We start from the raw sequence: 20,544 nt of genomic DNA on the forward strand, positions 1-20,544 counted from the left end.
TATGTATGTTTTTATGTGTATTTACATATTTACATTTCAAGGACGAGTATAGGCTGAAATTCTGACGGATTATTGATATTGATTACACCTTAAAAAGAACAAAACGAATTGCAAATTTAAGAGACTGATTCAAAATGATTTCTATTCTACTCGACATTGATAAGATTGATAAATAATAGATATAAATAATAATTTTTTTAGATAAAATATTAAAACTAGATTAAAGATTAATAATTATTTTGGTGATACTGAAACGTTGCGTTATAAAAGGTAGGTAATCAAAATATGGTTTGCGGTAGTAGTACACAAGAAGATAAAAATGACCATGAACGGTATACCACGAAATTTTTGGGCACAAATAAATTATTGTTACTGGGTACTGGAGAATCTGGTAAAACTACTATTATTAAACAGATGAAAATTTTGCACATCAACGGGTATTCGAACATGTAAGTATGTCTTTCTTTGATTTCCTATTGAGTGATATTTTCTAAAAGCTTTTCATATCTGATACATTTATTTAAATAAGGAAAGTATTTCATTATGCTCTTTAGTGCGAGCGCTTTAAACAGATAGTTTTTTTGTCGATTATATCTATTCAATGCATTAATCGTGATGCAGTACGTATACAGGATAAGTTATGCAATAAATTTAATTAATTACAAGTCATTTCTTGATAAAAATGAATATTGTACGTTTTTTGGTATCATGCAATGCTCTTGCTATTGCATAATGACTGTAATTACAAACTAATTCTTTTCTCTTCCGTTAGTGAGCGGTCGGGAGCCGTTACGCACGTATGACTTTTGAAAGGCCCGTTGCGTCTCACTTAAAACTACCAAAAGACGATGTCGTTTCAAAATCTAATCAGGCACCTTGTCTTAAACCTTTAAACGCCACTAGGCAAACTGTAAGGCTTGCTCAAATATTTGAATCACACCGAGTCGTCCGTGATGCCTATAATATGAAGATTCGCCAGTCAGCAATCGAATTTCGCGCCTGTGGAACAGTTAATTAATAAAAGAGTGCATATATGTATGCCCTAGTTTGTCTTATCTCAGGTTTGGCTCTCTATGTATATGAGGCAGCTATCCTTCGAAAATTAAAAGTAAACACTTTAAATAACGAAAATCACGAATCACAGAAAAAGAAAAACTCAGTTTTTCGAAAGTGCTTTAATTGTTTAGCTAATCCGATTGACATTTCACTGATTCCAATCAAAAATAACTATTAGACGACGTTTTGAGTGTTCCACGTAGTGAAAGTGACAGTTCCGTACTGCAAAACACTTTCGGGACGCTCTGGGGTAGACAACTTTAACTTCCTTAAATGTGAATCTATCCACTTCAATGTTGATAGTTAACAGTTTCACTTCGATGATTTTGCATAATTTTATTCCACTACAAATACGAATCAATTTACAAATTCTATCGAAGACACAATCACATCTACAAATTGTATAGAAATCGCAAACACATCTACAGAGATTCTATCAACATCTAGTAGAGATATACATCTGCATCCAATCCAATAAATATTAATAATTGTCTTGGAGGTACAATCAACATTTGCAAATAATTAATAAATTAATATTGACATTGCAAATATCATTAAGTACATTATATTGTTCAATAAATAAAATGTTTATATTTCTCTATTATTTATTTTCTTTCCTCAATGTAATTTAAAAAGTTTTGGATCTTATGCGTGTTGTGAACGCCGCGGCTGAAAAACTCCTTAGTAAGACTCGTCTGTTTTTTCAGACTCGTCCTACAAAGTAGCACTTTCAGTCCTTGGCATAAAAATAACTATTTCTCTATTGAAGTACATCTTGTATGCGATGAAAATAACAAAAAAACCGACGGAGTTGAATGAATGAATCAATCAGATGTATTTTTCCTGCGCTTACTGTTGACCATGATTTAGCATCTTTCATCGTACTTTGTCTTGGTCTCCTTGTCAAGTGATCTTCTGAAAGACACCTATATGGGTGTTGGTAGAAACTTTTCGTTATCTGGGTATCTGCCCTGTTTAGAACACGCTAAGTTGGCGTTTTCGAAGTAACAGAATCTGTTTATCGAGGTTCAAGATGTCGGAAATGAGTACATTTGGTTTTACCAATATGTATTTGGATCGCTTGATTTCCGGATTTTTGAAGTGGATTTATAAATTATTCGACACCGTATCTCACTTTATAGAAAAATACACTTTTCCTCAATAATCCACTAATTAAGATAACCTAATCGACGTTTGAATATACCTAACATCGAAGGTAAACCTAACCTAACCAGAAAATGGATCCGTTCTTCGGTCTGTTTAAAAACATTAGAGACAGATCACAATTCGAGTGCGAATGAAAGTTGAATAAATAAAAACGTGGAAAATTATTTGTCGCTTTTTTCTTACTATTCTTTTTTTCCCTCTTCAGTCAAGCTCTATCACTAAAAATAAAATAAAACCTTTCATCCAATTCCATAAATCCAGCTCATTAAACCGAACCGGAAACAAACCAATTTAAAGCGCTAAACCGGAAACAAACCAATTTAAAACGCTAAACTGATAAATTAGGATAAGAGGGAAATATCTCACAATATAGTTGCGTTCTTTTTACGTAAAAGCTCATTTGATTCTACATCCCATTCTATACTCAGTTTGATTTGTTTTTTGATTAGTGCCTAGCGATTAACATCGTGGTTAAGATTTGCGAATTTATTTTTATTTTACTTTTGTGCTAGTGCATTTTGGTTTAGAATACAATGAACCAAATCATTGCCGGTTTTAACACTACCAGCGCTCTGGGCGTGATTTCTACGGTGCTCCTCAATTACAATTCAAACCCATGCGAAAAAAGGGGAATGATATAATGAAATAACCATTTATCAAAAGAAATAATCATTTATTATAAAAAATAACCGTTTATTAAAACGAGCTAATAAAATTTTGGCCTTTCTAAAAGCGAACTCTTATAAGGTTATCGAGGTCGATGTTTTCAACAATTCGTCTTCAATTGACAAAGTTGCTAAGTAAGACAACATGTTTCTTTGTGATAGGGGATTCTCGATAAAATAAACTACATGCAGTGTTCTGAACCAGTGTCGCCACCTTATCCCTTTTGGGGCTAGATCTAACACATTTTACATTAGGTGAACTCGTTGTTTAATTATTTAGCCAGGAAAGAGTAATCTAGCCCTTTCACATTTTCTTAAAATTTTGCACCAAAATCTCAATTTTGCATTGCACCATCCTAACGAACTTTCGCAGTTTGTTTTATAGGTATTGATTTATTCATATTGTTGTGGTAGATTTGTTTCGATTATAGCAACTGCATCAATTTAGTTTTTTTGTGATTTAAATTAGCAAGTAAGCGTTTTTTTGTCATCATTTAATTTGCTCTCTATCTAGCCCGATCTATCCCTTTTTGGTTTTAGCAACAGCCCCCATTACTAAAATTGAGGTGGCAACACTGTTCCGATCGAACAGTTTCATTACTGCATTTCATTCAAGTGTTGCCAACATAAAGATTTAGGGAATTTACGAGTAAGTAGACCTCGGACTATGAAAGATGAGCCGGCGCCCTGGGCGATCGCCCAACCGCGCTCTACCCTAACACCGCTACTAAACTGAATGAATATCTCAGTTTGTCATTGTCATCAGCTCTATAGATATCATTTGAAACGGAAAGCTTTGTATTTCAGTTTGCTAATTTATCTTAAATAAAGCTACAAGAACAGCAAAGCTCTAAACATTTTTTTCAATTCGATCTATTCTACATCCAAAAAATTGAAGTTTTTTTAGGAATTTGAGAATCTGTTAAAGATAGACAATTAATCAATTGTTTTCGATACTTAACTAGTAAAATAAATATGTTTTGGGTTTTTGCAGTGAACGTAAAGAAAAAATTCCACTTATAAAACAAAACATTCACGAGTCTATATATGCTATAGTTAGTAATATGGATAAACTTGATCCGCCTGTAGATGTAGAAAAAGCAGAAACTAAAGAGTCCGTTGACTTTATTTTGAAATTAGGATCCACAGGACCTAGTGAATTTACAGAGGTAAAAAAATGTTATTTTACTAACTTACACTCATAAAATATGAAATATACTTCAACTTCTATGTTTATAGCGTTCCTTTTAAATAAAATTTCCAATAATTTCAACTCATATAATTCTACGTCTCATTCAATTTCATTCAAATCAGATGAATTAAGATATTTACTTCTCTTACCGATTCAGCACCAAAATTTTACGAAAATAATTCAATTCGTCTTATTATCTCTGTTAGAGGTAAACCAATATGATTACATTTTTTATCACTTTTGAGATTTTTACTATAAGTGACTCATTTTTGATGGATCTTCAATGAGAAAAATAAGATGGTAGGTGAAATAATATATGGCTATTTCACCCACCATCTTGTTTTGCATGTAGGATAGTTTTCTCTATGAAAATCCATTAAAAATTAGGTTAAAATTCTCAAATGAGAAATCATGATGACTTATATATCTATTATATCACTTTTGTACTGAGAAGTGAATTTTAGGTTTAAATATAATGAGCTAAGTGAATGTCTCAGTATATCATTCAATTTGACCCATCTTATCAAAGAATTATCTGATAATAGCTGCTTTCCATTTACACCAAAACTCAAATTATTCTCACTGGTGACATCAGTTCCATGCACGTTCAGTCTCAGAAGTGCAATCTGTGATGCTTTAGTGAGTTTTGTGCACTCAGATTAAAAGTGAGGTTGAGGACATCACGCTGTCAGATCTTGTCATCAAAATAAGCAAGTAATTACACAATACCAACCTAAGATTTTGCTGTGAGTAACAGTTTGATCACCAATGATAATTGTGAATTTAATGTGGTCATTGTGAATATTAACGCACACTACACGTTCCTTTTATTCACTGAGCAATGACGTCATTATCTGAGATACTCACATTTCACATGAATGTAAATTGTAAGCAACTAATATCAGCTCAATTTGAATTAAATCAGATGATTTGCAAAAGTAAATGTTTTAAATCATAAAAAGGCAAGAAAGAATAGAAATAAAATAATATATTATTTATTCAAAAACTAGAAAGAAATATATTCATACCCTGATCGGTATTATAGTATAATGTTGAATAAAAATCCTTTTAACTTAGCCTCTCACTGAGTTTGGAGATGTGACTTGGAAATTTTGAGTTTTGTTCTTTCTATTTTATTTATAGGAGTACGTACGTCATGTAAAAGCAGCTTGGAATGATGGAGGAGTAAGAAAAACTTTTGAAAGATCCAATGAATATCAACTTATTGACAGTACAGAGATGTAAGTAAAATTTTCCATTTTATAGCCATCGTTAAAATATTCATGTGTGCTTTAAACAGATTATACAATTAATTATACGTCGAATTTCAACAACAATTTCCGAACTCGCCGCTACCAAATCGTTCAATAGTGTAGAAGACGTACCAGAAATTCTCAAAAACGGACTCGTGTTGTTTTGGACGTACGGTATCTATAATAACTAACGAAAATATGGAAACAGTGGCGCTAGAGTTGAGCAACCGAACCAATCTGCAGTGCAGCTATCGGGAGAACTTCAATTATCCAATCGTTCTTTACGTCGAATACTGAAACGCATACACGAGTTATGATTTCGATCGCAGATTAGAATTTTGCGAGTCCAGTTCCAGCAATCCATTTTGTGGTCGGATGAAGCAACCTTCAAGCTAAACGGTACGGTCATTCGACATAACTGAGTGTGCTGGAACGATCAGAATCCTCACGTCTTCATTGAGAGGAATTAAACATGCCTGAGGTGTATGTGTGTGGGCAGATATTCATGCGTAAGGTCCGTACTATTTTGAGGACGTAACAGGCCAAAGTAATTTGGAAATGCTCGAGGATTTACGTGGGCAAATGAACAACGAACTAACAATCGCGAACATCTAGCGTTTCATGCAGGAAAGAGCTTCGCCGCATTCCGCGTTATGTATGCCGGAGTACATTAATGTTTATTTTGGAGAATGAATAGACATACGAGGATTCGTTAAGTTGCTCGTACGGTCGTGTGACTTGACACACCGTGATTCCTTCTTGTGAGGCCTTCTCAAGGACTGCATTTTTGCAAGAGGATCACGCACCCTTCCCGACCTCCGAACTGTAATTGAAGAATTTGAAACTCTGCTGAACCTGCCTCTCCGTTGAGAAACCTTGCCGTAAATACATTGACCAAGATGGGCATGAATTTGAACACCTTCTTCGATTTATTTTTTGTAATTTCCTTTAATAAATTCTGACACTTCATTTTTTCCTCTTAATGCAAATGTGTTGTCTCACTTATGCCGATGTCTGTATTATATTTATATATATATATATATATATATATATATATATATATATATATATAATTCTTAGAATTTTTTATATGTTTTTGCTAATAAATGGATAATTTAATGAACAAAATGTTTGACGTTTCGAGCTAATTTTCGTCTTTATAAAACTATAGTCTGCTATTTACACATCCTATAATCACTTACCACATAAATATCAAAATAAAATCTGTTATGATAATAATAAATTTCCTAATTCTTTAAATATTTATTATATTTTATCATGAATAAATTATCTTAGCATTATCTTATCTGAGTGACTCGTACGCGATCTCTGTATTATCGAATACATGTCGTATCTGACCGAAATTTTCAACCAACTCAAATACTCCTCTTTTCTATCACAGAGTCAACATATCTATCCAGTATGAATCTGCAATTTCCAAACATCTATGATATATCATCAATAGATGTTATCCCTTCATAGACAATACCCCTCCCTATTACAGGCCTAGAACTTGCCCACCCCAATAAATTAGAATCACCGACATACGTAATAAAATTCCTAAGAACCTTAAGTAAATACAATAACTTCGACATTCTACCGCTTTCTACTCCGAAAACCTGTTGAAATTCTTTGTACTTCCTCTTATTGCATCTATCCATTCTGCTGAACCGTTTGCCATTGAGGAATTTCAGAAAATTGGGTCTAAAAATATCTTTATAATAACAAATTCCCGAAGTTCACTAAGATAAATGTTTATTTCTTGTGGGTTCCATTCCACGCCGGAATAGAGGAAAATGAAAGAGCAGATGGATTAGAAAAAATGCATACAACATCGAGCAATCAGTAAAGAGTAACTATATAGTAAATAACGATTTCAAAGAATTTTTTAAAAATAAAATCCAAGAAAAACCTAACCTAACAATATAAGTTGAAGTGAACAAGTAATACCCGTCTAAGGCAAGGCGCAAATTAGGGCACGTGTGACGCAGCACAGCACGTAAACTTGTAATCTACCAGATTGAATACATTGACGCAAATTGATGAAGCAGCGTGACCTGACAGACTTGTCCCGTTGTCATTCAGACACAGTGTGGGTGACTAGCAAGTCGTTCCTTTATTTTTTTACGTAAAAATGACAGAAGAAAAGTTAATAAAGGCGGTAAGGGTACACAGAGAGCTTCACGATACAAAAAATGGTGATTATATGAAGACGAAACTGAGAATCGGATTAGGGGTACTAGTTTCGATTCATTCGGAAATAATTAGCAAAATCAATATCACTCATTTTAGTTGTAATTGTAAATTTTTCATAGGTGTTGTATCTTCGATATAATAAATTCATTAGATCATCCGATCAGATTCAGAACTTGAGTTCAATAAAAACAATTGTCAAAATTGTCATACATTTCTTGTTGCCGACTAGTCACAAACTGCCAATCAAATCCAAACCCCACCGTTTCCTATTTGTGTCTCGCTACCTCACACGTGCTATACGTGTCCCAATTTGCGCCTTGCCTAAAGGCCGCTTGACATGATGCAATGCAATGCAAGACGCAATATTTCTCGATCAAAAGTTGAAGTTCATCTGATTGTTTCATGTAAGATCTTGACATTATCGGTTTTGTGCCATTTTTATTACGTACAAGTTGCACTCTAGTTACTTTTGACTTAGCAGATCAGCTGATTTTCGTAAAACTTAACTTTGTTATTTTCATTGATAAATGGTACAAAATATTAGAGCAAATTTGAGGTTAGGAATTTGTTTACTTTTACTGTTTACAGAGACTTGCATGCAATTTTTTGCACGTTGTATTGCATGATGTCAAGCGGCCTTATGAATCTAACTCGTATCACACATGACTACCGACTAGCAGGGTATTAGAAACCAATGTACGGAATGTGCAATAGTGAGTTAACTGTCTTAATTAACTGTTAATTGACTGTATTCAACGGAATATCTACTTCAAGAAGATCCAAAGAAACTTATGAGCTACCTGAAAGACTGCAAACTAAGTAATTAAATCTAGATTTTAAAAATCGAATTTATTAAAGCTCAATCAAGGCAGCTTAGCATGGTGCAAGACAACTTGCCAATTTCATAGAGTGAAATGGAAATGAAAAGCGAAATCTTCTTCTTCTTTTAATGCTTATCCATTAATGGATGTTCGCGACCACATTTTTCATGGCTTCTTTATCTCTAGCGGTATGGATCAATATCTGAATATCTTGTATACCCGTCCACTACCTCACGTTCCGCAACCATGACATCCTCTTCCGTCCCAATCCTCTCTTACCTTCAATATTGCCCTCGACTCTCAGCTGAAGGAATTGATATTTATGGCCTCACATTATATGGCCAAGATATGCAATCTTTCGTTTCTTCACGATGTTAAAGAGTTCACGGTCTTTATTGAAACGCCTGAGAATATCCTCATTCCTCACTTTGGCAGTCCATGGTATCTTCAGGATTCTACGATTTATTATTTATCTATTATCTTTAATCAGCACTGTGTCATCGGCGTAACGTATGTTGTTGACCCAGACTCCATTGACTTTGATCCCAATATCTCTATCTTCAAGTGACTCTCGAAAGATGGCTTCAGAGTATATATTAAACAGGAGCGGCGACAATATACAACCTTGACGTACTCCTCTGCGAATCCGAACTTGCTCAGTTAGACCATGATTTACTTTGACTTGCGCTTTTTGGTGCCAGTACAAATTTTCGATACAACGAATGTCCTTTTCGTCCAAATCCAATTTTTTAAGGAGCTGCATAAGTTTGTGATGTTGAACTTTATCGAAAGCTTTTTCGTAGTCTATGAAGCATAGACAAACATTTTTTCTTTGGTCATAGCAGTTCTCTACAAGGACCTGTTGCGACTATTGCCTCTCTTGTACCTAACCCCTGTCTAAATCCAAATTGCGAGTCGCTTATATCACATTTTCTATATAATCTCTGATGTATTATTCTTAGGAATATTTTTAGGGAGTGGCTCATAAGGCTAATTAGCCTATGATCTTCACACTTTCTTGCGTTCGATTTTTTTGGGATAGGAATAAAAACTGAAGATAGCCACTGTTCAGGGTAATGACCAGTATCATATATGTATCTTGTTGAACAGCTTGTGAAGCACTGCAATGCCCCTTTCGTCCAGTAGTTTCAGTATTTCTGATGGTATTTTATCAGAAATACTGAAACTACTGGACGAAAAGTGAAATAAACAAGAAAAAAGTGGTCAGTGATGAACAGGTGGGTTGTACCGTGAAAAGTAACTAGAGTTCTCCCTAGAATTGCAACTTGCACGCAATAAAACTACATCAATCCGATAATGTTGCAAGTGCGACATCTTGCATGTAACAATCAGCTGAAATTAATCTGATCATGCTTTTGATCAAGAAATATTGCGTCTTATTTTGTATTGTATCATGTGAAGCAGTTTTTACTCGCCAATAACCCTACGTGGTTAATCTTAATTTTGGTCTTAATCAAAAATTAATTTTTTATTTATTTATTAGATTTTTGAATAAAATAGACGAAATCAACGACCCGGAGTACATACCAACGAATCAAGACATTTTATTCTGTAGAGCTGTAACAAGATCAATTACAAAAATTGAGTTTGATATACCGGTACCAAAAAAATACGGTGGTGGTACCGCAGAATTTTGGATGTTCGACGTCGGTGGGCAAAGAGGAGAAAGAAAAAAATGGATTAAAGTATTTGCTGGAATACAAGCAATATTGTTTCTTATAGCAGCTAGCGATTTCGATATGACATTAAGAGAAGATTCCTCTGTTAATAGACTCAAGGAAGCCTTTAATCTCTTTAGAGATATATATTCGAGTGTGTAAGTTATATTTATATATTTAAAATAAAAAAAACGGGGTAGGAAATTCTCATTTTCCATATTTTTGTGTAGGTATTAATAAAGGGCTTCATTACTCAGATCAAACGTTAGAATAATTTCATATAATTTCTACTTCTTCATTAGAAGTTAATACTGTTACGAACAAGTTTTCGAACTGAGTCCTTAGCCGGCCCTGTCCAGCTCCACTGGAATTTTAAAATTCTGCGAATTAATACGGCACCTTTTATCTGTTTTTTTTTATAAATGGCAGACGGAACTATTTATTATAAAAGGTGGTTTATTTACATTATTCCTCTTAAGTAATTTCTAGGAAAATCTATTTATTTATTTCTTTTTGTTCTAGAACTTTGTAGAATTTTATTTATTAGTTTTAGAAATGATTTGTGGAAGCGGAGTCGAGTTTTAAATAAATAGACGTAGTAAAAAGAACGAATTAGTAAAAGTAATCAAAGAAATTGTTCAAGTGATATTTATAAGTAAATTATTAGAAGTTAAGTGTACTCTTTAGTGTGTAAATAAATTAAGAACGTAAAAGACAGTGTTTATTAATTCACCACACGAATAGAAAGAGTGTAAGTAAAAACGAAAAACGTTACATTGGTGTCAGGTGTGGGGTATTGTAAATAAATAGTGACATAAACATGGCCAAGAGTCTAAGTGACGGAGCTGAAAGCCGAACTGGAGAATCGTTAGTTGGAAACGTCCGGTAAGAAGAGTGAATTAGTAGAAAGACTCAAGATGGCACTGGTAAGTGAAGGCTTTGATCCAGAAACATATTTATTCAAAGACGAGTCTTCCACTTTGATCCCGTCATTTTTTACTAAGATAGACGAGAAGATTTTGACATTGAATTATTTCAACTCTGAAGAATGATATTTCGGCCAATATTGACGACAATATTTCCACAAATGAAAAACGATATTAGGACTAATATAGATGAGAAGGCTTCGACCATGACGAGTAATATTTCTGCCGAAATTTTATCTTTGAAAGTCGAGTATATTGTATGGTGTATAAATAAATTAAGAACGTAAGAGACAGTGTTTATTAATTCACCCCACGAATAGAAAGAGTGTAAATAAATACGAAATACCTTATAATACCAATAAGGACATTTTGTAAGTTAAAATTGAAATTCAAACAAATTGATATCTTTTAAATGCCGTTTAAGCACAATCTTATTTTTAGGTTAATTTTTATGTATTTTATTAAAATCAGGTGTATTTCTAGTAAGGCGGGGTTTCAGCTTCTGAGTTTGGGGGATCATTAATTAAAAGAAAAAAAAATAAAGAAAAAGCAAAACTGTAATCAGAGCTTTCTATAGGTAAATTTTTCTGATTGAAAATGATAAAATTCCTATAAAGAAATAAAACAAATATAAGATTACATGATTAATTTATTAAATAGACTTTTTCGACATTATAACACAAAATCCAATCTTCTTTTTGAATATTTTGAAAATCTGTTCTGCTTCCACATCAATATATCTATGAATATTTAAAAAGACGAGTCCTCTGAGACCTTCTTCTCCCATGGATATTCGAAGCCAAGTTTATAACCACCGTTAGTTGAAAAGCTTCGTACATACTGGTAAAATTGTAACGATACGTAAAATGTTAATTGGTGGTTACATATGTTTGTCACATTCTATTATATTACGAAGTCAATGAGATATATCTGTTCCATGTGTTTTTCCGGCTTTACTTTGCCACCCCGCAATTCTTCCCCTAATATTTGTCCTGAAAGTCAAGGTCACGACTCCGATGACCCCCCTTTAAACCGCGTCTGTTTCTAGTAAAATTTCATTAAATCACCTTGAAAGTTTAATTTTGTTGGTTTATAAGCTATCATGCTTTTGACATCTGTCAATCTTCTTTTCTGTTGACAATTAAGGAATCTCATTTCCAGGTATATATTTAAGCCCTATGAACCTGGTATGTATCAGAAAATCGCGACATTTTGTTTGTAAAGAAAATCATATTTTCCCAGGTTTTTCGATGGAAACCCAAAATTTTTTTAGGGACAGCATATATATATATTTAGCATGGACTGATAAATGAATATATAATTCAACATTGATTCTCGTAAATTGATGTTTGCATTTTTATCAAAACTGATGTCAATCTCACCGCAACGTCGGTTTTGGTGGTGTAAAAAATAAATTGTTCCGTGGCCGTTTTTAAATTGACCCCGATTGACGGTTTTCTTTAATCCTACTAATATTTATCTATGCTCTTTAACGTTGTCTTTATGAAAATAATAATTTATAGGTCTGTGAAAGACGCTGCCATGATTGTTTTCCTGAATAAACAAGATGTGCTACAAAAGAAAATTGAACAAGGAAGAAAACTGGAAAAATACTTCCCTGAATATACTAATTTCAAACCAAACGGGAAAGAAGAATGTAACAATGAATATGATAGAGCAAAAATATTTTTGAAACAAAAAATAATAGTAAGTATGGAATAAATGGGCGACAGTTAAGCCCCTATCCGATTATTAATCCAGTGATTACGTCGAAAAAAAGGGATAGATATGCATATTATTCGAATAAGCAAAAATTTTGATATTACGTAGGAAAGATGATGCGGAATCCATGTAACGGAGAGCTGATGGATATGTAGGACTCCCGTAACCTACCGACTAAACCGGACTTCTATCATCTTCGTCCAACCAGGGAATATTGTGATATTACTTCTAGTTGGTGTGTATTATGTCCCATACGGTACGTTTCTGAGATATAACAGGCAGCCGTCTACATTCTTTTGTCTAAGAATTCTCTCTGTATAGGTGGCAACCAGCTGATAACATCAAAAATATTCTTTTGGTAGCAGTCGGACCTCCGGTACTTCTCATTAGCGATTGTGTGACTTGATGCTTTGCTTGTCCTTTTCTCGTATGTTCACCAAGAGCCATCTTCTCAGAATCAGCATGGCGATGGATCGCTTATATTGGGTTTCCTTTCTGTTCCTTCCATTGTTGACGATAGCAATCCTAAAAGATAGCGTCCATTGGGCAGCTCTAGTCTAAGATCAGTGGCCGAAATAATTTCGCTTATTGTCGGAATTCGTCAATTGAGAATGTCCAACATAGACTATTATATAGCTTCGGGTCGCCTCGGATAGTGTGTAGTGCCAGCATAGTAGAGCAAGTTCAGATTTGTCTTTTATTTTTTATGTGTTGTTACTTATTTAATTTGAAATGTATTATGTAACATTAAAATATATATTTTAGGGAATTGCTCAAACACCTGTATTCATCGAAAACATGGGATTTGCACCAGGAAAGAATATTACTGAGCAATTACCGCCGAGAGAAGTTTACATTCATTATACTATTGCTACCGATACGAATAATATCAAAAAAGTTTTCGATTCTGTTCATGAAAGTATCCTCAGAAAAAGAGTTTCAGAAATTGGATTATATTAAATAAAATTGTTTGTCAAAATGTTTTTAAACTTAGCTCAACCGACCTACAAACTCCTTTTATCTTGGTGACTTAGTTTATGAAAAAAGAAGAAATAGCGTTAATAACCACAAATCACTACATATTATAAAAAGAGAAAGAGCAATTTGAGGAATTTTGATCAAATTTTGTAGACTGCATGTGCAGTATTAAGTCAGCCACACCCTAGATTAAATACTACAAATATACAAGGTGACAAATGGAAAATTGCTTAAAGTAGGTTCGTTCCAATCCATGAAAAAACCGTCCTTTGTACGGTGACGATTCTGCGCAATAGAGATTACGTGTTCCAATCGAACAGTTACCGTTATACGAATGATGATGTTTTGTGTTACAACCAATTTAGGAATTGTTTGTGAACCGTTTTCGGAATGGTCTTTTCGATACTTGATTGATAGCAACTACTATTTGAAGAGCCATACATAGTCCAGACTAACAGGTTGGAACAAAACTAGTATATGCTTCCTCTACTCTACCGCATAAGGTTGCAGTTTTTATTGAGACGCCATAAAGAGCAGTACCTGTACTTTAAAATGAGTGACCTTACGAACGAAGTAAAGGTGTATCTCATCGAGTGCTTTTATTCTAAAGGTAAAAACTATACTGAAGCATTTGGAGGGTTTCATACTAAGTTTGTAAGTAAAAAGTCAGTCTGTCAAAATACACTTAAAAGCTAAGAATAAAAAAATATATATTCGACTTTATGATATTACGAAGTTTATGGTGAACGCGGTTTAGGATATCCCGAGTACAGTATAGAATGGCCCCCGTATTCACCTGACTTGAACCCGAGTTATTTCTTCTTATGGGGCCTCCTGAAAGATTACAGTTATATAGAAAAACTCGAGACTAAAGATGATTTGAAAGGAGCTACTAGAAAAGAAATTTTTTTATCTACAATAGAACAAATTTTTCATAGGTTTCAAAAACGATTTGATTATTGTGCAAATACAGATGGGGATAACTTCGAAAATATTTACCATTAATGGTCAATCCCTAACCAAGTCTCATCTTTTTTTTTAAACTTAATTGTGTCTGTTGAAAATGTTCAATTGAACCGAAACCTATTTCAAATAAAAATTACTACTTCAGTGACTTCCAAAGTTTTTATTATTTTCCCTGCACCTGCCTAAAAATTATAAGTGATTACTTTAGGCAACATCCCATTTGTCACCCGTTATCACTGTTTTGATCTCGTTCGCAACACCTCGGACATTTAAATCGGTGATTTTTAGGGAATCTTTTGGTCGAGATGGAGCAGTCTTGATATCAGATTCGTTGGATCATTTTTAGGTAGGAAAAGGGAAATTATGTTTATAGGAAGGTTTTTTTGTAGTTGGTGCTGATATAGGAGTTGTTCCTCTGCAGAGGTGGGGTTGTGCTGTACTAGCTAAAAAGAAGGAAAAGCGACGACCATTGGCCAGAAGAAACGAAGATAGAGCTCTAGACAAGTTAGCTCTTTTCGGTTTGGGTATTTTGTATATTTTTTTGTGTTTTTTTTTATTTTCAATTTAATTGGGGGCGGGTGAGTACAGCTACCGCTACATTATTCCCTATCGTCGGCCATTTGGCTGGTGAATGGGTTCACCAGGTTACAGAAAAACCGCAGAAAACCTGCAACACCCTCGATCGACGAAGTGTGCGTCAAAGGGTTTTCACTTATGGATATGGAAGAATTGTCTAGGAAATTAAGGTAGATTTCAGGGAGTTCTTCTTAGCAGATCTCAATTTCAGAAACAATACCGTGAAATTATATTCCAGCTATTTTAAATCGATAATGGTACGCGTGCGCTTTGTTGTGTCGTCCCTTTAAATCAGTTAATTTATGCATCTTTTTCATAATTTCGTTTCTTCGCCTTTCTGGGATATCTGTAGTATTTAATCTGAAACCAGACTACATAATTCATTCAAATGGGAGGTTTTCCCACATCCCCCGTATAGTCCCTATTTTATACAGTTTCCAAAAACAACTGTTTAGTCTCTCTTTTCAAGGTCGGACGTTTTTATGGCCTAATATATTAGAAATCTAGGTAAAAATTTAATTTTGGAATGAAGTACTTACTACAAAAAATAAATAAATTCATTTATAACCTCCTCAGTCGACTCACTTTTTTGCTTGGCGAGTGAATTTTTAAGATTGGATACCAAAAAAAGCCAAATTTGGAGAGTACGGTAATCGAATAATCGATTTTATTATTTTACCGATATCTTACCCTTTAAAATCGACATTCGATTTTTTCTCTTTTTGACAAAAACCACAAAATTATGTACAACTGTCTGATTGTACTTGTAATATTACGGGGTTACTGGTAAATTATTCAAAAATTCGCGAGATGGTTGCGCGTTTAGTTTCCGATGTAAAAAAGCAAATCTCCATACATAATACACTTGTAATGGAGATTGATTAAACGAAGAATTTAAACATTATCGCAAGCAGACGTGCACGTAAATTTTGATCTTATACTTTACTGGCAAAAACAAAAAAACTTTATACATTACTCAATAGCCATGATATATATGAGTTTCGAGGGATAGTCTGTTCGCTCAGATTCCAGTAGACTTGTCATCATCGAATCCCCTGATTTTACTGATAAGAGAGAGATTGTTTATCATGCAATTTTTCTTATTTTTCACAAACCGGATTCATATTTACATCATAAATATAAACTTAGGAATAAATTAATTTTTGAAAATAGATTTTTTTATGAACCATCAGGTTGCTATTCGAATCAATTTAGCCATGACGAAAGCTTAGGTGTGGATTAATGCATTATCATGGTAGAAGCGCACTTTTTCCTTCACCAAATTGGGCAGGTTTTCTCTTTAATTCGGCATACTACAGCCCTTTGACCGTTTTGCCCTTCTCCGGATAGCCATCTACTAAAATGTACTACATAATAGTACATAATAGTACTTATCGGAGTGGCCTTGTATAAACACTAGTGCCATTTGCCGTTGAATATACTGTTATTTATCTCCATATTTTTCTTGTAAACTGTCAACATTTCATATAAATGTGAGTGATTAAGTTTCATTGTCGCTCCTCCATTAAATCGCTCCATGGGGGTCTATAATCATCAAAGATAACATACTACATAATGTGAAAAATATACGACTCTCAATATATATTTATGAAACCCCACTATTAATATATACAAGGATTTGAAATAATTTAACACTTAGTAATAAACTTTATTAGAAAAAAAAATCGGTAGTTATCTTACTTTAACAATGACCATTTCAGTTGTTCTTTGGCAGATTGAAACACCTATAAATAAATTATGTTTCAATATAAAAATATAGTTGTCTAAATACTGATATCTTCACAATTTGTATTATATCTATATAGTATTGAAAGTTCTTAAAATACAATTTTTTTAAATGAAAACAAACACAAAATAAATTATAAAATTTTATATGTATTTTCCATACTTATTTTACCAAAACAAAGAATGTATGGCATTAGTTACCTGGGCTACTGTTTGCTCCCCTATAGGAATGTCGTCATTTCTTAGAGCAACCCTAGACACTACTGAATTTGGATCAGCATCTATTATTATCCTTAGAAAAAAAATTTAAAAAATTAATAAATCCAAACTGAAAAATTCTAATAAGTTTTTATGTAATTACTATAATTTTGATATTAACACATAAAAATCTAAATAAACTATTATAGCGAACACCAACATGCCAATGAATATCTTTTGTCATTAGTATGTAATTTTGGAATTCATTGTAAAGTATATATATGAATATACAGAAGGATACTTGAATTATAAAATCTTTTATAAAAAATCATTCGATTAGGACAACTTATCAGATAAGTAGAAAATTAGTCACAAATACTTGACCCCATCAAATTACAGAACAGTTGGTTAACTAATTATTAAAAAAGTATCAAATTCAATAATCTAAAGATTTAAACATCATATATGAGATTGGAAGGATAATAAGTACTACACTGGTTTAAAAAAATCAACTATTTTTTTTCCTTCCAATGTAACTGATTTCAAATAACAAATAATTAAATAATAGACATAATTGCATCAAAAATCTTTTCAGTACTTTTGACTACATTGAAATCAGTATTTAACGCTTTCATTCGAATCGTGCATAAAACATAATTTTTTCTCAATGAATTTGGAAGGTAAAAAATGAGAAAAATCACGAAAAATATGTTGTTTTATGTTTTTAAGACAGTTATTTTATAAAAAACTATAAAAGATTGTGAAAGTCATCATAGATTATTTGGGTTGAACTTTTACTGCGAATAACTTTTAACTTGACTTTAACTTTAAATTGACTTGGAAAAAAATTATTTTAGACCTTTTTTGTAGGCCGTTTAATTTCCTACAAAAATATCTATTCCTTTTTACTACACACTAATTCGTTGAAATACATTAAAATCCCAAAAAAAATTACAATGCGCCATTCTAAATATTAATATTAAGAGCTCAAACTTAACTAGTATTTTTTTCGTCATCTTGAATGATATTTTCATAGTAGTAATAAAAATAAAGTTTTTTTGTCCCTCCCTTGTCAGTATGTTGTGATTGATTCAAAATAAGTAGTTTAGTTTTATACCTCTAGATAATGTCAATTTGGGCAGAAAATCTAATATCATTGTGAACCTCTATATAGATGAACTGTAGGTTCGAACCAAAAAGAATTAGTGAGAAAATACTAAAGTAATTTTCTATACATGCTCATAGGCTCCAAGTATTAAACTATTCAAGGAAATTTTATTCAATATATAAAATTGATAGGAGAAGACCATATCACAAGAAGCACCAATAGTTTAGAGATATCAGAAATTTATGTTGTGTCAACAACATTTAGATAATAGTCAGACACTCTACAAGTTACTCAAACTAGAAGAGCAGAAAAGTAAATTTCAGATCACATGTTACACTCTCGATTACTCTTTGAGATACAAACTAGGCTCATTTATGATTTTGAGTCATGTTTTTTCCTTCTAATCTAAAGAAGTTAGCAATTATGTGTAAAAGTTAAGAAATTTAGAAAATTTAGTCAGTTGGTGATTCAATGGATAGAGTTCTATAGCTTACCTAAGACTTTAGTATATAAATAGGAATGATATAAGTAAGTAAAATAGCTCTTAAACATACCCTCCATCACAAATTTCATCCATTGCCAGCATAAGAATATCCATAGACTCTAAAAATACCTTTTTCTCCATGTTCTTCTTCAATATTTGATTAACTGTGTCATACAAGCAATTCAATACACTCATAAGAATTATCTGAAACGTTCATTTCTGTAAAATTCCAAAATATATTTTAAATAGAACTACCTTACCTCATTTTCATGTGAGCTACCCATAACATAAAAGAATAAATCTACATTACTCTTATAAACACATGTTAAACCATCTAACATGATAATTTCATTATTTTCTCTATGAGTTTTATTAAATAAATTTTTCTCGAAAGCTTTCTCCTCTTTTGTTGTTGGAAACACTTTTTTATCAAAGTATTTAGCTAATAGTCTGTTACCGTCATAATCTAATATCGCTATTCCTTTTATTGTATACAATGTAGGTTCCTACAAAAGTTTTCATTATAGAACAAAATTCATAACATGTATTGCATTTGAATCACAGAAGATATACAATAATCTATTTAAGTAGCATAATACATACTAATAACGATCCCTCCATTATTAAAAACTTTAAATATGTACACGTAACCCTAAATAGTGTAATGTTTTTTCTTTCACTACATTGACATTGACATAATTATTCAATCAATGAAAATTGTAGAGCAGTACAAAGAGTGCATTCCATCAAGCACGTTCAAGACCACGATCTTTCCCGTTCCACTCAGTCCAGAGCGTTATAATTGTAAACCCAAGTGGAATGGATTACGAGGCGTTTTGAGCATTGAGATAAACCTTAAGGAATAACAATACAGAAAAAATAAAGCGAAAGTTTTAAGAGTATATGTTATAATTTGTAAGTTATTGAATTTTTAAGTGAAATGCTTAACTGATTTACATTAAAGTAAAATCAAAATATGTTCTGCGGCGATAGTAAAATGTTTGGTGGTGCGTCACAAGAATGCTTCAAAAGTACTTATAATACCCCATACCGCATCAAATAATGAGATAAATTCTCATGGTTGCAATCTGCGTTGCATTAGTTTTAAAAATTCCGCTAATTCTTTCAAAGCTCACTTCGACCCACCTCTTGACAAGGGTCGGCATAAGCGTAAGTCATGACGTCATGAGTGACGTTCTCGCCGTGACCACAACGATTATACTCCCAAGAGTATTCCAGGCACCGCGCCGTGAACGCTTCGTGGAATGCACCCAAAACAACATACTCGAAACCACGCTCAAGACTGCCAAATTACCGTTCTGTGATTGACTACCTAAGAGGTTCACACTGTTCACAGATTATAGAACTGTAAAAAATATCATTGATATTGTAAAGTTTAATTCTAATAATAGGTGAATTTCTTTATGTATTTTTTGAGGTACAAGATAGTTATGAAAGAATTTTTCACATAATCTATGAAAACTCATTTTGAAAATGACAAATCAAATTATTTTTCTATACCCTTATAACAACATATTAGACTCCGTTTTAAAAATAAATTTTCCCACCAAACTCCCCTTATGACCGACAACGATTTATATTAGCAATTGGACAATGCCGGCCGTTATTGTAATATTATCGAAAGGATTCAAATTAGAATATTTTTAACGAAATGATGGAGCCTTATTACAAAACGTTTTCGATAAAATGTAGTCGAGTGGGATTGGAGGGAAAATGGGTAAATAATTCAGTTTGGTCCTAAAAAATTGCTGTAGGCAGAGATTGACTATTATTGTGTTAAAATTGCAACA

General features: G+C 32.9%; 2 protein-coding genes across 2 annotated transcripts; one reads left to right on the top strand and one right to left on the bottom strand.

Moving 5' to 3' along the window:
- Positions 1 to 71: 71 nt before the first annotated feature.
- On the top strand, positions 72 to 13,656 carry LOC130900856 (guanine nucleotide-binding protein G(f) subunit alpha-like). The gene is made up of 6 exons (XM_057811765.1): positions 72 to 449; positions 3,883 to 4,057; positions 5,224 to 5,321; positions 9,855 to 10,187; positions 12,479 to 12,662; positions 13,443 to 13,656. Exons 1-6 carry the CDS (start codon positions 286 to 288, stop codon positions 13,635 to 13,637), a joined length of 1,149 nt encoding a protein of 382 aa, XP_057667748.1. The 5' UTR covers positions 72 to 285; the 3' UTR covers positions 13,638 to 13,656.
- A 3,189-nt stretch (positions 13,657 to 16,845) lies between these two features.
- LOC130901004 (coatomer subunit zeta-1) lies at positions 16,846 to 19,468 on the bottom strand. The gene is made up of 5 exons (XM_057812045.1): positions 19,337 to 19,468; positions 18,994 to 19,239; positions 18,804 to 18,937; positions 17,145 to 17,235; positions 16,846 to 16,942 (listed from the first exon to the last, which is right to left on the bottom strand). The coding sequence occupies exons 1-5, from the start codon at positions 19,352 to 19,354 to the stop codon at positions 16,895 to 16,897; spliced, it is 537 nt and encodes a 178-aa protein (XP_057668028.1). The 5' UTR covers positions 19,355 to 19,468; the 3' UTR covers positions 16,846 to 16,894.
- Between the last annotated feature and the right edge of the window lie 1,076 nt (positions 19,469 to 20,544).

The sequence above is a fragment of the Diorhabda carinulata genome, chromosome X (assembly GCF_026250575.1).
Source record: "Diorhabda carinulata isolate Delta chromosome X, icDioCari1.1, whole genome shotgun sequence".
NCBI lineage: Eukaryota > Metazoa > Arthropoda > Insecta > Coleoptera > Chrysomelidae > Diorhabda > Diorhabda carinulata.

What these genes read in the sequence shown, in the direction of transcription:
- LOC130900856 (XM_057811765.1), top strand. Translation starts at nt 286, where the DNA reads ATGGTTTGCGGTAGTAGTACACAAGAAGATAAAAATGACCATGAACGG. An exon ending in GACCTAGTGAATTTACAGAG is followed by an intron (nt 4,058 to 5,223) that starts GTAAAAAAATGT and finishes TTTTATTTATAG; the next exon opens with GAGTACGTACGTCATGTAAA. An exon ending in TTTTGAAACAAAAAATAATA is followed by an intron (nt 12,663 to 13,442) that starts GTAAGTATGGAA and finishes TATATATTTTAG; the next exon opens with GGAATTGCTCAAACACCTGT.
- LOC130901004 (XM_057812045.1), bottom strand. An exon ending in GATGAAATTTGTGATGGAGG is followed by an intron (nt 17,236 to 18,803) that starts GTATGTTTAAGA and finishes TTTTTTTCTAAG; the next exon opens with GATAATAATAGATGCTGATC. An exon ending in GGGAGCAAACAGTAGCCCAG is followed by an intron (nt 16,943 to 17,144) that starts GTAACTAATGCC and finishes ATTTATTTATAG; the next exon opens with GTGTTTCAATCTGCCAAAGA.